The sequence below is a fragment of the Scardinius erythrophthalmus genome, assembly GCF_964197995.2.
Source record: "Scardinius erythrophthalmus genome assembly, chromosome: 3".
Taxonomy (NCBI): Eukaryota; Metazoa; Chordata; class Actinopteri; order Cypriniformes; family Leuciscidae; genus Scardinius; species Scardinius erythrophthalmus.
This window is the reverse complement of record NC_138223.1, coordinates 44,981,323-44,998,296: the sequence shown is the minus strand read 5'-3', so window position 1 is coordinate 44,998,296 and position 16,974 is coordinate 44,981,323. Positions and strand designations below refer to the sequence as shown.

The window sequence follows — 16,974 nt, the reverse complement described above, 5'->3', positions numbered from 1 at the left end:
TTCCGTGAAATGTCCACGGGCCCTTAACTCAAAATCCGTGGAGCCATCACGGAATCGCCCCAAATTCCGTGATGCGGCCACGGATATAACTCCAACGCAAGTCAATGACACTGACCTTCCGTGGTCCACACACGGATACCCGTTTCAATGACGGAATACAGAACTCACTCAACGGACGTGCTTTCTCATTTGGAAACGCCACATTTGAAGTATTTGTTTCTTTTCCGACATCAAATACCATAATGACGTTAACCTGTCTGTTATTGTAGCTATTGCATTGTCCTGTCATCATAAAATTTCAGTTAGCCTAACCAAAGTCCCGTGATGGCACCACGGACCGCAACAACCTGCCCGCCCCTCACTCATGGACGTTGTAATCTTTCTGGCTTGTTTAGGAACTTATAAGCTTTAGGTCAACTGTGTTGCAATGGCATGTAATTAACTTGACATTTTGTCTCGTCCTGTCATCATAAAATCCAGTTTGATGGCGTTTTACACCTATTGCTCGCTTGGCTAGTCAGAACTAAAATCTGTGATAGGAGCACGGAGTGAGTCTGCGGTGAGACCACGGATAACTCCAACGCAAGTCAATGACACTCATCTTCCGTGGTCCACACACGGATATTCGTTTCAATGACAAAGAACAGATCTCACTCAATGGACGTGCTTTCTCATTTGGAAACACAATATTTTAAGTATTTATTTATTTTACAACACCTAATACCATAAAGACGTTAACCTCTCTGTTATTGTAGCTATTGCACTGTCCTGCCATCATAAAAATTCAGTTTGATTCTGTTAGCCAAACTCAAGTCCCGTGATGGCACCACGGACCTCAACAACCTGACCTGATCACTGATGTTGTAATGTTGCTCACTTGTTTAGACACTTAAAAGCTTTATGTCGACTGTGTTGCAATGGCATGTAATTTAGTTGACATTTTGTCTTGTCTTGTCATCATAAAATCCAGTTTGATGGCGTTTTACACACCTATTGCTTGCTTGGCTATAGTCAGAACTAAAATCTGTGATTGGAGCACGGATTGAGTCTGTGGTGAGACCACGGATAACTCCAACGCAAGTCACAACCCAGTCTCAAGTCAGTTCGTGATATGGTCACGTAATTTAATCTATTGATTCGTGCCACGTTTATTTCGCTATTTTCGTACAATACCAGCACGTTTTTTAAACTAATGTATTGTCAATGGGAAGCGTCTTTCGTGATCACAGCACTTTCTGCCTGACGGCTGCAGCAGAGAAGTTGTTTAATCATTCACGAGATCTTATATCTTATCATGGTTTATGTATTTTTTTTATGTTATTATTTCGGTCTTATTGCCAGGGAAGCTGGATTGCTTTGCTGTTTATTGATATTTTTAAAATTATATTTTATCAGGAAATCGCGCTGAAGAAGTCTCGTTCCGAATACATCGCGATATTTGGCATTAGGTCACGTGTGTCAGATGTTGGTAAGTAGTAAATACCTAAATACCATACGTTGTCTTAATAATGTGTATATACTGTCTTTTCTGTTTGTCGATATTAATCTGCCATTATATCTGCCATCTCCACGGAGACTTTGCGTTTCATTGCTTTCTAATTCAAAATAGGGTGATTAAACACTGCCTGTCACGTGACGTGCTATAGGCCTAGATATTCATATCAGATTAAAAATAGTACAATTAGTTCCAAAGCTGTATTTGTAGTAGAAGCACAGTAAAAACAACACTTACCATGCTTTTACCACAGTAACATTAGTTTTACTGTGATAAGTGTAGTAAAAAGACAGTAATCACAAAACTTACCATGCTTTTACCACACTATTGGTAGATTTAATGTGCGACTTATTGTAAATGCACAGCAACCAGAACACTTACCATGCTTTACCACAGTAACCCTAGTTTTACTGTGATAGGTGTTGTAAGTAACCACAAAACTTAACACGCTTTAAACCTCAGCAACCTTAGTTTTACTGTGATTGGTGTAGCAAAGGACAGTAATCACAAAACTGACCATGCTTTTACCTCAGTATTGATAGTTTTAAAGTGATATTTGTTGTAAATGCATATTAACCACAACACTTGCCATGCTTTTAATGCTTTATAATGTAACATCCAATATTTGTAAGGTAAATCAGTACTTTTTCCTTTAAATCAGGGGTCTCAAACTGCCGGCCCGCGGGCCATTTACGGCCCCCCCTCCCCCTCCCTCCGGCCCACAACTGATGTAAAAAATATAACATAATCCGGCCCGCAAAACAATTAAAAATATATATATTTTTTGGTTCATGCCAATTTAAAATACCACTTCATATTAAATTGAAACAAGAACACGATTCAATAAAAAAAATAAAAAAAAATAAAAAAAAAACGTGAATGCGTAATTTAAAAAAAAAAAAACCCGCGCAAACCCGGCATATTTGATAAGAGAGCTGATTTTGGTCCTAGGAGTTTATTTGTTTGGCTGCTATAGAAACTGAAAATATGTCTCTTTCTAAACCGAAAAGGAAAGTGGATGATGAACACAGACAGTTTCAAGAAAGATGGACATTGCAGTATTTTTTTGTGGAGTTTAATGGAAATGCTACCTGTCTGATATGCAAAGAAAAAGTCGCAGTCCTAAAGGAGTATAATCTCAAGCGTCATTACACAACTAAACATGGAGAACAGTATGAGAAGTACCAGGCAGACGAGAGAGAAAAGACAGCCATGAAATTGAAGAGAGAGCTAACGTCCCAGCAAAGCCTTTTCCACAAAGCCAAAAAGGATGCTGATGCTGCAGTTGAAGCAAGTTATGTGGTGAGTGAGTTGATCGCGAAAGCAGGAAAGCCATTCACTGAAGGGCAGTTTATGAAGGATTGTATGTTAAAAGTCGCTGAGATTCTATGTCCAGAAAAGAAGGGCTTGTTCAACAATCTCTCTCTATCTGCAAACACAGTGGCCGAGCGGATTAGCGAGTTGTCGAGTGACATTTATGATCAATTGCGCGGCAAAGCTAGAGTTTTCACTGCGTACTCTTTGGCGCTCGACGAAAGCACAGACAAAACAGACATTGCGCAGCTAGCTATTTTCATCAGGGGTATTAATGAACAATTTGAAGTGACGGAGGAGTTGTTAAGTTTGTGTCCAATGCATGGCCGTACTACAGCCAACGATATATTTCAGCAGCTGTGCGACGCGATTGAGCGCGCTGGATTGCCGTGGAACAGACTGGTGGGCATTACCACTGATGGCGCCCCATCTATGACAGGCAAAAAAAACGGACTGGTAGCGCTGGTACAAAGAAAGTTAGAAGAGGAAAATGCAGATCCAGCAGTTGTTCTGCACTGCATTATACACCAACAGGCTCTGTGCAGCAAATGCCTGAAATATGAACATGTCATGTCTGTTGTCCTGAAATGTGTCAATTACATCAGGTCGAGAAGTTTACAGCACCGCCAGTTTCGGGCCTTTTTAGAAGAAATTGAGTCAACATATGGCGATGTACTTTACTTTACTGAGGTGCGCTGGCTCAGCAGGGGGAATGTCCTGAAGAGATTTTTTGACTTAAGAGCAGAGGTGAAGATATTCATGGAAGATGGCAGAATGGATGTTCCTGAATTTGATGATCCTAAATGGGTCATGGACCTTGCATTTTTAGTGGACATAACACAGGAGCTGAACATCCTTAACTTGAAGCTCCAGGGTCCTGGTCAGCTCATCACAGCAGCATATGAAAGTGTGAAAGCTTTCTCCACAAAGCTGAGATTGTGGAAAACTCAGCTTTCTGCAAAAAACCTCAGCCATTTCACTACATGCAGATCTCTTGTGGAGGAGGGCACAGCATTCAGTGGTGATGAATACGCTTCTGCTATTAACAACCTACTGGAGGAATTTGATCAGCGTTTTGCTGACTTCAAGTCACACCGTGACACTTTCCAGCTGTTCGCAGATCCCTTCTCAACTGACGTGGAGAGTGTCCCAAGTGTGTTGCAAATGGAACTTATTGACTTGCAGTGCAACAGTGAGCTAAAAACTAAATTCAGAGAGGCACAGGGAAAAGCAGACAAGACTGGACAGTTTTTGAGAGAGTTACCTCCATGCTACCCAGAGCTGTCCAAAGTGTTCAGTCGGGTAATGTGCCTTTTTGGAAGCACATACCTGTGTGAGAAATTGTTCTCAACTATGAACTTCAATAAATGCAAGTACAGGTCCAGGCTTAGTGATGCCCATCTTGAAGCTGTACTCAGGGTTTCAACTGTGACCTCCATCAGTGCAAACGTGGCTCAGTTGTGTGAGCAGAAGCGCTGCCAGGTGTCTGGCAAGAAATAGAATAGTGTGCAAATGTATTCAGGGATTGCATGAGTTCACTGCAATGTTGTTCAGTGCAAAGTTTTGACAAGTTATTTAACTAAAGTTAAGTAAGGGAAAAAAGGTTGCACTAACTGTTATATATTTAACAATATATAATATAATTTTGTTTAATATACTGATGTTTACATTTTTTGTTAAGTATGACACAAATATGTTAGTTACATAATCTGAGGTAAATGAGAGCTAACATTTCAGCAAGTGAAGTAAATTTCCAGAAAAATATTGCGCGTTCTTGTTGTGCTTGAATGTTAAAATGGCCCTCCTATAAGCTTTCGTTCACAGCAGTGGCCCCCAGCCAATTTGAGTTTGAGATCACTGCTTTAAATAATCCTATATATTATACATATTGATATTGTCTTTTCTCTTTTTTCAGCTGAAAAGACCAAAAGGGCCTTTCGGACTCAGTCAGCCCATTATTGTTTGAGGAGAAGTAAACGGAGGAGACGGACAGCTGCAAAGGCAAATATTCACAATGGTGTGTATGTGTTGGTTTTAACCCTAAATCAAACATTTGATCAAGCATTTGTTGTTTCTTAACTTTTCTCACAAAACCCATAGCCCAATCAGTACAAACATAGTCTGAAAGTCTTAATAATTCACAAGATTTAACAAGTTGTCAAATTCGTATGATACTCGTACATATTTGTATACTCGTACACAATCCTGCAGCTTTTACTCCTAGTGCTGTCATTGGCTACTGCCTCAATTCCTGTACATATTTATCACGATATTTCAGTTGCGCCACTTCTTGTAAAGTTGTCGGATGTCACACACACTGTCAGAAAGTTTATATTAATTGCAAATTGGTCCCCGTCTGTTAATGTTCCAGTGATACATGATGTCTCTCCACACCTCATAACCTACCTCGACATCAGATACTCGATTATTTTGTCATAATCAGATCAGTTACACTGCTGATAACTGTCCCGTTTGCATGTAAATCATTTTCATATGATTATTGCTTGCTATTAAAGACATACTTTTATTCATAGAAATGCCCACATATCAGTGAACTTATAACATAAAAATGCTTTTAACATTTAATTATGCAACACTCTTTACAGAAAACATATCCCACGCTTATGGATAAACTCACAACGTCATCATCAAGTGCTGTGCTGGGCACATTGGGCAACAAGTTTCCTCCAACGTATTCGATCCGTGGCCAAGTTCTCCACATCTTCCCATGGGACACTGACATTCTTCAGATCTTCGTGAAACATCTGTCTCCATGTCTTCCTTGGTCTTCCCTGTCTCCTGCATCCTCCTGGTGGTGTCCTCTTCATCACTGTGTTTGGGTGTTGTTGTTTGGGCATGTGTAGGATGTGTCCAGCGAGGTGCACCCTTTGCTCTGTCTCAGTTTCTGAAAGTCTTCATGTGGAGTCCCACTCCTCCTCTGATCTCTTTGATTATGCTGAACCAATATTGAAAATAGTGATTTATCTTTTTCCATATTGTTAAAGCATTTTGTTTTCTCTTTTCAGCTTCATAAAATGTACTTGATTTCTGCCTAATGCCTTTATAAAAAAGGGTCAGTGCTCATCAGGTGTTTTGCTAAAGGACAAAATCATTGCATAGTTACAATAAAAGTGACCAATAATCACAAGGATATAGAATGAAAGTTGAGAATGTAAAATGTTGTGCTTATGTTTTTGCCTATTTTTTCTTTAAAGCGAAGAAACAAATGTATTTTCACATAACAAAGTTGAATCTCATCTCTTGGTTTGTAAATATATAACTTCATCATAGCAATTTTTTAATGTTAATGTGTGTGTCACTATAATAGATTGCCCCTGTATCTGGATATTTTTAATTAACTGATTTTTATACTTTTGTGCTGTAGTTTTGGCTCTACATTTGTCTTTAAACAGTTTGACATTAAATATTGGAATAAGCTTTCAAAATTGTGTCCATTCATTGTGCTTTTGTTATATTTATATGAATATAATTGATATACCTTTAATATACTATACATACACTGTAAATGTTAGAAGCACTTTAGTACATGTAATTATCTTTAATTAAAATACTGCAAAACTACCCTGCTGTAGGCCATTGCTTAGAAAAAAGTTTATCTTTCAAATGTATGTATGCATCCGTCTAATCAAATGAGCAAATTTGTGTCATTGATCATGTGACCTCGTTTTTGGATGGTAACCACACAAAGGAGTCTTTTGTTTTTAAATACAAGTTTTATAATTTAATTAGAAGGAATACATGTTTAACAGCCTAAATATAAAATATTAAAGGTATCTATCCCTGCAGCCGGAACCAGAAGAGATCTGTCATCATTTACCATAAATGGGCATGTAAGTGTGACGCATCTGTTCAGCTGGGTTGTTATTGGCTGTGACTTTATCGCAGAGCTCGCTGTGATTGGACTATCGTTTAACCCATATAAAACGGCGCTTCGTGTTACAAAGTATGTTTTGGTGTTATTATTACGTTAGTTATACATTAAGCTAACTATAAAGTGTCTCTATGTTGTGAGAAATTACTCCTTTACCGAGATCCTAACCCTAAGCATGTCTGCACATTTCAATGAACTACAGCTCCATGCTTCCTGTTTCATTGATAGAATGACAGAGATATCTGGGTAATGTAGTTTAAAACGTTTAGTAATAAAACAATAAATGTTAAATAAATAATATATTTATGGGACAACTGGATATCTAAATTTGTTCATTGTGCAAACCTTTATGACATATATGAGGGACAGGCTGAAATTTTATATTTTACTGTGAGCACTTTAAAAATAACCTTTATGCCAGCTTTCCATATATGTCTGAAAACTGTGGCCAACATTATTTATTAAACATAGCATAAGCAGTTGTCCAGCTGATTTTCTCTTTGATACATTAACCGGACTTTGAGTTACAGTCATTTGAAATGTGCATTTGTTTGCTCTTCTGGGGGCCGTTGCTTGGCCCCTGGGGGTGGAAGGGCAGTATAATCTACACAGATCTACACACACTATTACTATTACACAAGGATAATGCACCATTCAGTAAAACAACAAAAAAACAGTGCCAACATTTCCTTTTCACCCCCTCTGATTGCTGCTTACTCTATATGCCTGACATCAGTGATATATGCTTTCATTCGAAAAGCAGTTGTAAATGTACTAGAATGATCAACATGGATCATCTTCAATTAAGTGTTAAGTATTTATAGCAAGATAGCCCACTGCAGCCTCTTCATGCAGGTGCATTCACTTCATTCACATAGCTTCCTTTTATTTCACTGCTAACTGGCATACATGCAAGTACAGTATGTGCAACTTTTGTTGCATTGTTGTCCCAAATATCATTAACCAGATCTACATTTTTTATGTCCCAAGTAAAAGAATCATGGTCATTAATTATATGTAGTTATTTATAAGTTATTAATTATATGTAGTTATTTTTAAATGAACCCTTGTATGGTGTTCGGGTCTGCTGGACCCGGTTTCATTTTTTATCAAAAGAAAAATTATACGATTAATTATTTTTTCAACCTCAGACTCATTGGCCTTGGCTCATTTTCTGTGAAGAACATATATCAGAACACATTTTCAATGACCACACACTGTACACCCCCCCTACACATTTATATTACACAAAGGATGTTCGGGTCCACTGGACCCGGGGCTAATAAAAGTGTGGAAATGTTTAGGTCCTGTTTACCTATACTCTGTCCTCCTCCTGTCAGGGCTTGCTGTGTGTGTGAGTGTGTGTGTGTGTTGCGTGTGTATGTGTGAGAGAGATTGTAAGTGTGAGAGAGTGAGAGTGCAAAAGTGAGTTTTGTTTCTACCCCTGCCGTTCCCGCACAAGGCTGCAATTCTCAAATGTGATCTCACAAAGCTAAAGAGGAAATATTAACCATAAAGGCTGTTTATATTGCTTGTCATTGGGATGAAGTAAACATCTGTTGAGTATTTTAACATAAATTGTTTGATTATGTTGAATTAAAAACCCAAAAATGCAGCGGGTCCACCAGACACACGAACACTGGCTGAATAACAAAAATATGAACACCACACAAGGGTTAATTAAACTAAAGAAATAAGAAATTAAAATTTCTCAAATAAAAATGTCTATTTACTGTACCAAACACCACTTTCAACACACAATAGTCACCATACTTTATTAAACACTTTATTGGAGGACAAAGCATAAAGTTGATAAAGTAGCATAAAGAAAAATGAGATTCAAGATAAATAAAAATGTGTCTTCAAAATTATGTTAACATCATATGAATCCATTCACAGCTGCTGAAGCCACAAAACGAGTGCCAGAGAATCATATTCAGTCACCTATGATACAGAAAACAGATTTGATATTGTGTTGGAAAATAATGATTCATTATCTCAGCTAAACTGGTTTCTTGCTCTTCCCTGCACGTCTCTTTCGTGTTCTTCTTCCTCGTCTAAACAGTTTGTTCAGTTGAAGAACAGAAGAACAGAAGATGCGATCACTGATGTGGTGTAGCTTTTTCTCAACCAGAGGAAGAAGTCTCAGCATCCCATTGTCAGGCGTTCTCCAGTCCTGGTCTGAAAGTAAAACAAAAAACACAAACCATTCAAATGAATTTGTTTAATGGACAGTCGGGTCAGCTTATGTTCTGCGTTATTTAAAACAGTGATGGTTTACTCTGGCCCTCAGCGTCCACTGTCCTGCAGATTTAGCTCCGACCACAAACCCTCCTGCCTATTGTCTAGAAATAAACCTGAAGACTTTGGTTAAAATTTTCAGATGTGCTCGATTAGGGTTCGAGGTTGACTCTCAACCTCAAAAAGGAGAACGCAAAAGGGCCAGAGTTGCCTGTTCCTTACATAAATTTACAAAGCAGCAGTCAGTACATGATATATTATACACATTGAAGTATTATAATATATATATAATATTGGAGCACATAATATAAGCTAAGTACTGAACAAAAACTGTTTTACCCCTATCAACAGCAACCTATTTTAAAAGATCTTTTAGAAAGGCATGGTCTCTTTTGAGCCTTTGCCAGTGATGCTTGATTTCTTTCCAGACAACATACTCTTCTGTCAATTGTTTCAAGAGCTTCACTTGGTCAAAAACCAAGTGATAACCTGTACAATGTAAAATTGTCAACATCAAATTATGTACTACATTTTACAGCATTGTTTCAATACAATACATACCAATGGACTCGCTCACTTTTCTGTCTTCTTTGGGCACCAGATGTTCCTTCCTCACCCGAAACAAAGGACTTAGATAAACATAAATTAAGACAGTTATAAATAAGTTAATTTACCATATGATTCAGGAGAGAACATTTGATGAGTAAATACTGATATTCTAGAAACTTCACCTGGGAAGGGCTGATCACGGCAAGATTCACTGCGACTCACTAGTAGCTCTTGTAATGGTTGGCTCTTAAAAGAGCTTTTGAGTTTGATATTGGTAGAGCTTTAAAAAAAAAAGGACTAGTAATCCTGCAAAACAGAAATGAAGGTAATTTTAATACATTACTTGCAAATAGTCAGTTTATAACTGTATGATATGTTTTCTGTAAAGAGTGTTGCATAATTAAATGTTAAAAGCATTTTTATGTTATAAGTTCACTGATATGTGGGCATTTCTATGAATAAAAGTATGTCTTTAATAGCAAGCAATAATCATATGAAAATGATTTACATGCAAACGGGACAGTTATCAGCAGTGTAACTGATCTGATTATGACAAAATAATCGAGTATCTGATGTCGAGGTAGGTTATGAGGTGTGGAGAGACATCATGTATCACTGGAACATGAACAGACGGGGACCAATTTGCAATTAATATAAACTTTCTGACAGTGTGTGTGACATCCGACAACTTTCCAAGAAGTGGCGCAACTGAAATATCGTGATAAATATGTACAGGAATTGAGGCAGTAGCCAATGACAGCACTAGGAGTAAAAGCTGCAGGATTGTGTACGAGTATACAAATATGTACGAGTATCATACGAATTTGACAACTTGTTAAATCTTGTGAATTATTAAGACTTTCAGTCTATGTTTGTACTGATTGGGCTATGGGTTTTGTGAGAAAAGTTAAGAAACAACAAATGCTTGATAAAATGTTTGATTTAGGGTTAAAACCAACACATACACACCATTGTGAATATTTGCCTTTGCAGCTGTCCGTCTCCTCCGTTTACTTCTCCTCAAACAATAATGGGCTGACTGAGTCCGAAAGGCCCTTTTGGTCTTTTCAGCTGAAAAAAGACAAAAGACAATATCAATATGTATAATATATAGGATTATTTAAAGGAAAAAGTACTGATTTACCTTACAAATATTGGATGTTACATTATAAAGCATTAAAAGCATGGCAAGTGTTGTGGTTAATATGCATTTACAACAAATATCACTTTAAAACTATCAATACTGAGGTAAAAGCATGGTCAGTTTTGTGATTACTGTCCTTTGCTACACCAATCACAGTAAAACTAAGGTTGCTGAGGTTTAAAGCGTGGTAAGTTTTGTGGTTACTGTCCTTTTACCACACCTATCACAGTAAAACTAGGGTTACTGTGGTAAAGCATGGTAAGTGTTGTGATTGCTGTGCATTTACAATAAGTATCACATTAAATCTACCAATAGTGTGGTAAAAGCATGGTAAGTTTTGTGATTACTGTCTTTTTACTACACTTATCACAGTAAAACTAATGTTACTGTGGTAAAAGCATGGTAAGTGTTGTTTTTACTGTGCTTTACTGTGCTTCTACTACAAATACAGCTTTGGAACTAATTGTACTATTTTTAATCTGATATGAATATCTAGGCCTATAGCACGTCACGTGACAGGCAGTGTTTAATCACCCTATTTTGAATTAGAAAGCAATGAAACGCAAAGTCTCCGTGGAGATGGCAGGTATAATGGCAGATTAATATCGACAAACAGAAAAGACAGTATATACACATTATTAAGACAACGTAATGGTATTTAGGTATTTACTACTTACCAACATCTGACACACGTGACCTAATGCCAAATATCGCGATGTATTCGGAACGAGACTTCTTCAGCGCGATTTCCTGATAAAATATAATTTTAAAAATATCAATAAACAGCAAAGCAATCCAGCTTCCCTGGCAATAAGACCGAAATAATAACATAAAAAATACATAAACCATGATAAGATATAAGATCTCGTGAATGATTAAACAACTTCTCTGCTACAGCCGACAGGCAGAAATTGCTGTGATCACGAAAGACGCTTCCCATTGACAATACATTAGTTTAAAAAACGTGCTGGTATTGTACGAAAATAGCGAAATAAACGTGGCACGAATCAATAGATTAAATTACGTGACCATATCACGAACTGACGTGAGACTGGGTTGTGACTTGCGTTGGAGTTATCCGTGGTCTCACCCAGTGCTCGAATTGAGTCAAGTCTTATGGGGGGTCCCCAAGTTTTTTTGGGCGGGGGGTTGGTTAGTCTCGCAATATACACTTTATACAAAATATACAATATATTTGAATATGCATAAATATATACTATGTATTAAAAACGCTTGAATTCATATATATACTGTATATATATGTATATATAATTCTTTTAAATTACTTATATAGAAAAGTGTAATTTATATCTTGTGATCAAAGCTGAATTTTCAGCATCATTACTCCAGTCTTCAGTGTCACATGATCCTTCAGAAATCACTCTAATATGATGGTTTGATGAACAGTTATGATTATTAATGTTGGAAACAGTTCATATTTGTGTGGAAACCATCATACATTTTATTTTTCAGGATTTTTTGATGAATAGAAAGTTCAAAAGAACAGCATTTATTTGAAACATAATCTTCAGTCTTTACTGTCACTTTTGATCAATTTAATGCAACCGTACTGAATAAAAGTATTAATTTCTTTCCCAACATTTTTTTATAAATTATAACCGCAAGCTTTTGAATGGTAGTGTGTAAAATGTTACAAAAGTTTATATTTCAGATAAACTTTCTATTCATCAAACTAATAAATAAATAAAAAAAATACTGTAAATAACTGTTTTCAACATTGATATTAATCATAAATGTTTGTTGAGCATCAAGTCATCATATTAGAAGGATTTCTGAAGGATCATGTGATGAACACTGGAGTAACGATGGTGAAAATTCAGCTTTGATCACAGAAATAAATTATATTTTATTGTATTATTATTTTACATTGTAATAATATTTCAATATATTAGTTTTTACTGTATTTTGGATCAAATCAATGCAGGCTTGGTGAACAGAAGAGACTTTTGAATTTTGTACATCCAACAGAATGATTCTAGCTTTATTTACCAATGTAGTATTTACCCTAAAAACAACTGGATGATTGATGTGACACTGTGATAATGTTTGTTCCAAAAGACTTGATTAAATGCATGAAACTTGTTTCACGAGTTCACATGTTAATGAAATCTGATGTAATATTATAATGCGTATTTGGCTTGCTGTCCGGGGGGAGGGCTCCGAGCTCGGAATTCGGCCCGACCCCAGAGTACTCCCCCCTATGAATGTATAGATCATAGGTATCTATGAGCAGGCCCATCTGAATGTGAGGTGATGGGGTGGTGGCGGGATGCTGAGAAATTTGTCATGAGACGGGAGGTAAGGGAAGGCTTTATTTATACTGGCTTCTTCTTGTGCTGATTGGATGATTACCTGAACATGCTCCTCCCGAACTTTGTTACATGAAACTTCATTTATTATAAATTGTGACAAAACAGGCTGTCAGCCTGTGTGTTGGTTGGGATTTTTCAACTATTTCAGCACATATGATTTTTAAATAGTTACGTCCAGTAACGTTAGCAGCTAGTTGGGGTGGCGGCAAAGCACTGTCATGAGTGAGTGAGTCAGCAGACTATTCAACCATTTCAGTGAAAAAGGCTGCTTTATTCATAAACAAACAATACTATTGCAATCAAAATAAATCATTGCTATTTCAAGAGTGAATCCCGCATAAATGCGTATGTAATTCCCAAAATTTTGCCGTGTTTATACAGCCTTTGGTCCTATAGCAGCATGAAAAACAAGTCATATAACAGTAGCGCTAACAGTTACAAATAAATACAAAGAATGGATATTAGAAAGCATAGAAAGCGCACAACGAGCGCTCCCTTTATAATTACTAAAAAGCTGTTATCTTCATCGAGATCTCTAGCACTCCTATAGAACCAGGACTATTAATTATGAAAAAAAATAGTAACTTGAGCCTAAATGTTTCCAATTTATGCTATATAAAAGCCCCGACATGGAGTGGATAGATATAAAGTAGAAAGATATATAGCGAGAGACAATTACCCCTCAAAAAAGTCAGTAAGAAGCTTTCTCTTCCCGACGGCGAGTGGAGGTTTATTTTTCTCCATATTTTAAAATCTAAAATTAGCTTCCTTCACCGGAGCGGCGCCAAACAAACAGTCCTGTCAGTCGACGATGTCATGCGCGCGCACAGCGCTCTTTAGGCGGGGCGTTTACATTTTAAAGAGACACTACAACTAGCCTATAAACTCACTTAAAATAAATTGTAACGGAACAGCTGCGGTGATGAAATGCTGGCTGTATGTATACTGGCCTAATCCTCCGGTCAGAGAAGACGCAGAAACTTCTTTCCTTTAGATGAATTTATTGGCCTTTAGCAACTCTACAGGGCACTGTAATATGTGTATGTGTGGTTTGTGATGCCTGCAGAAAATAACAACAGTAAAACAATATTAATACTAATTAAAGTTCAGTGGCATCAATGGTAAATAATGACAAAATAACATGAATTACAACAGATATGAATAGCGTGTAATACTGAAAATCGCCACTAGGGGTCAGTGTAGGATCATTAAACAACACCACAGCTTCGCGCCACAGGTAGGTCACGTGACCAAGCTAAACTGAAAAAAACCCTGTCAACTACCGATCTGTAATTTGACATATTAACGTCAAAATAATAACGACCTCAATAAACAAAGCTACACAGCTAAATAAACAGTAGAATAAGGAAATAAAATGTGAGGTAATTAACTACATGTCAGGCCGTCTATTTCACAGGGCTCAGCAACACATGCTAAATAAGAAGTTAACAAATAAACATATTACCCGGTAATATTAATAGATCACGCCACATTCAAATATATAAACATCTACTCCTCATGTAACTTACATCATCACCGACGCACACTGTTGTACAAAGTAATAATGAAGACCACGGACTGTCGGTGGAAGGCCAACTATTGACTACACAGGATATTTTCCCCGAACACACTGCGCATGCGCAAACAGTCCCTCAGACTCTGTATGAAGCAGCTTGCTGTGACGTGACCTCCTCACAGCAGGGAATTCACAACAGCCGCCCCCACTTTCATGTATGAATGTGTAGAAGAAGTACAAGTCCCTGCTGTTGTTAAAGGTCCCTGTTGCACACGTGGTCCTCTGGCATTTTGGGGAGAGGTACTAACTTGGTAACCGGACGAGTGTAAACTGCCCCCTTGATTTTGACATCCGCTGAACGAACTGTCCCATCTCCACTGGGATGAAGTTTAATGACCTTTCCTATGGGCCAAAGTGCCCTAGGAAGCTGGGAATCTACTACCATAACCACTTGGTCTGCAGTGAGGGCAACAGTAGGGGTCCTCCACTTATGGCGGCGCTGAAGGTCAGGAAGGTACTGGCGGGTGAATTGGCTCCAGAACCGGTCTGCCAGGATTTGGCTATGTCTCCAACGGCGGCGGCCTAGAAGATCACTGGAACCATATGCAGCCTGTGGAAGCGATGCGTCGTGCCGCCCCATCAGCAGCAAGTTAGGCGTTATAGGATCGGGGTCAGCCAGGTCGGAAGAGGAGTATCCCAAAGGCTTTGAATTAAGTATGCCCTCTACTTCCACAAGGACAGTCGCCAACACCTCCTCTGATACGACTTGATCCCGCAACACAACTTGGAGGGAAGCTTTCACTGACCTTACTTCCCTCTCCCACGCGCCACCGAAATGGGGTGAAAGAGGAGGATTGAATTTGAATGTTATGCTTTGGTCAGCCAACTGTTGCTTCAATGTGGGATCGAGATCTTCCAGTGATTCTTTGAGCTCTCTGTCTCCCCCCCGAAAGTTGGTACCTCGGTCACATAAGATCTCGTATGGCTTACCTCGTCTTGAGATGAATCGGCGCAAGGCCAGTAAGAACGAGTCTGTGTCCATGTGTGGCAACAGATCCAAGTGGACACATCTTGAAGTAAGACATTTAAATATAATGCCCCACCGTTTCTCGTGCCTTCTTCCGATTTTCACTGTATAAGGCCCAAAACAGTCGACTCCGGTGGACCAGAACGGGGGTTTGTTGATCCGGAGCCGCGCAGCAGGCAGATCGGCCATCATTGGTGTTACTGGGTTGCTCCGCCACAAACAGCATTCTGCACAGTGTTTCTGGTGTTTCTTAATTACCTGTCGACCACGTAAGATCCAGTAATTTCTCCGGATCTCAGCAAAAGTTCTCTCAGTACCAGCGTGGTGCAGACGGTTGTCGTAATCCTTCACCAACAGCTGTGTGATCGGATGCTCAGGGCTGATGACAACAGGGTGAAGACTGCCTTCAATCAGATTCTCTGCTTTGCGTAGTCGACCACCAACCCGAATGAGGCCTAATGCTTGGTCGTATTCAGGGCTTAGAGCACTTAAACGGCTGCCTGAATGGACTGGTTTGCCCTGTTTAAGTGCCTTTAATTCCTCCGGGAAACTATCGGATTGTATCCTTCTTAGCAAAGTAGTCTCCATCTCAATACGGTCGACGGCAGACATAGCTGGAGCAGCCGCCCCGTGAAGGAACTGATATGTAGCCTGCAGTAGGTCAGTCCATGTATCATATTTAGCAGGATCGGGCTCATCACTGCTGATAGTAGACATGTGGCCACAGAAGGTTTGAGCTCTCAACTCATCTGGTTCCTCTATGTGCACTGAGGGGTTCACTGGCCAGTGATCTGAGGACTGATACAAGAATGAAGGCCCCTGACTCCAACAGTTTGGCTGGGACAATTCAAGAAGAGTCTTCCCGCGAGTGATATCATCAGCAGGGTTCAAGTCCGTGTTAATGTATCTCCATGACTCGGGCTTGGTAAGGTCAAGAATTTCAGTAACTCTTGTACCAACGAATACTTTGTACTGGTTGGACTCTGACTGTATCCAGCTCAGTACAGTTGTTGAATCTGACCACAGCACTACGGATTGGATGGACAAAGTCAGTTCGGTCTGGAGCACTTTGGCCAGCTGGGCTCCAGTGAGTGCAGCACATAATTCCAGTCGCGGCATCGTCTGTTGTCGTTTGGGTGCAACCCGCGACCTGGCCATAATGAATGACACAGTGATGCGTCCCTCTGGATCCTCCACTCGCAGGTAGGCAACAGATCCATACGCCTTCTCCGAGGCATCACAAAAAATGTGAATCTGCCTCACTGATAAATCATTGTCAGCAGCTTCTGGAACATAACAACGGGGAAGAACTATGTTCTGCAATTGAGGGAGCTCACCTTCCCAGGCCTGCCACACTGGAAGTAACTCATCTGCAATAGGCTCGTCCCACTGTCTTTCTGTAGCCCACAAAGCCTGAACCAGGACTTTAGCCCGGGTAGTGAAGGGAATTATGTATCCGAGCG

General features: G+C 39.0%; 1 protein-coding gene across 1 annotated transcript; it reads left to right on the top strand.

Annotated features, from left to right (window-relative positions):
- Window positions 1-2,482: 2,482 nt before the first annotated feature.
- LOC308687916 (general transcription factor II-I repeat domain-containing protein 2-like) lies at window positions 2,483-4,309 on the top strand (the record flags this gene model as incomplete). Its single annotated transcript, XM_081360737.1, has 1 exon — window positions 2,483-4,309. One exon carries the CDS (start codon window positions 2,483-2,485, stop codon window positions 4,307-4,309), a length of 1,827 nt encoding a protein of 608 aa, XP_081216863.1.
- Between the last annotated feature and the right edge of the window lie 12,665 nt (window positions 4,310-16,974).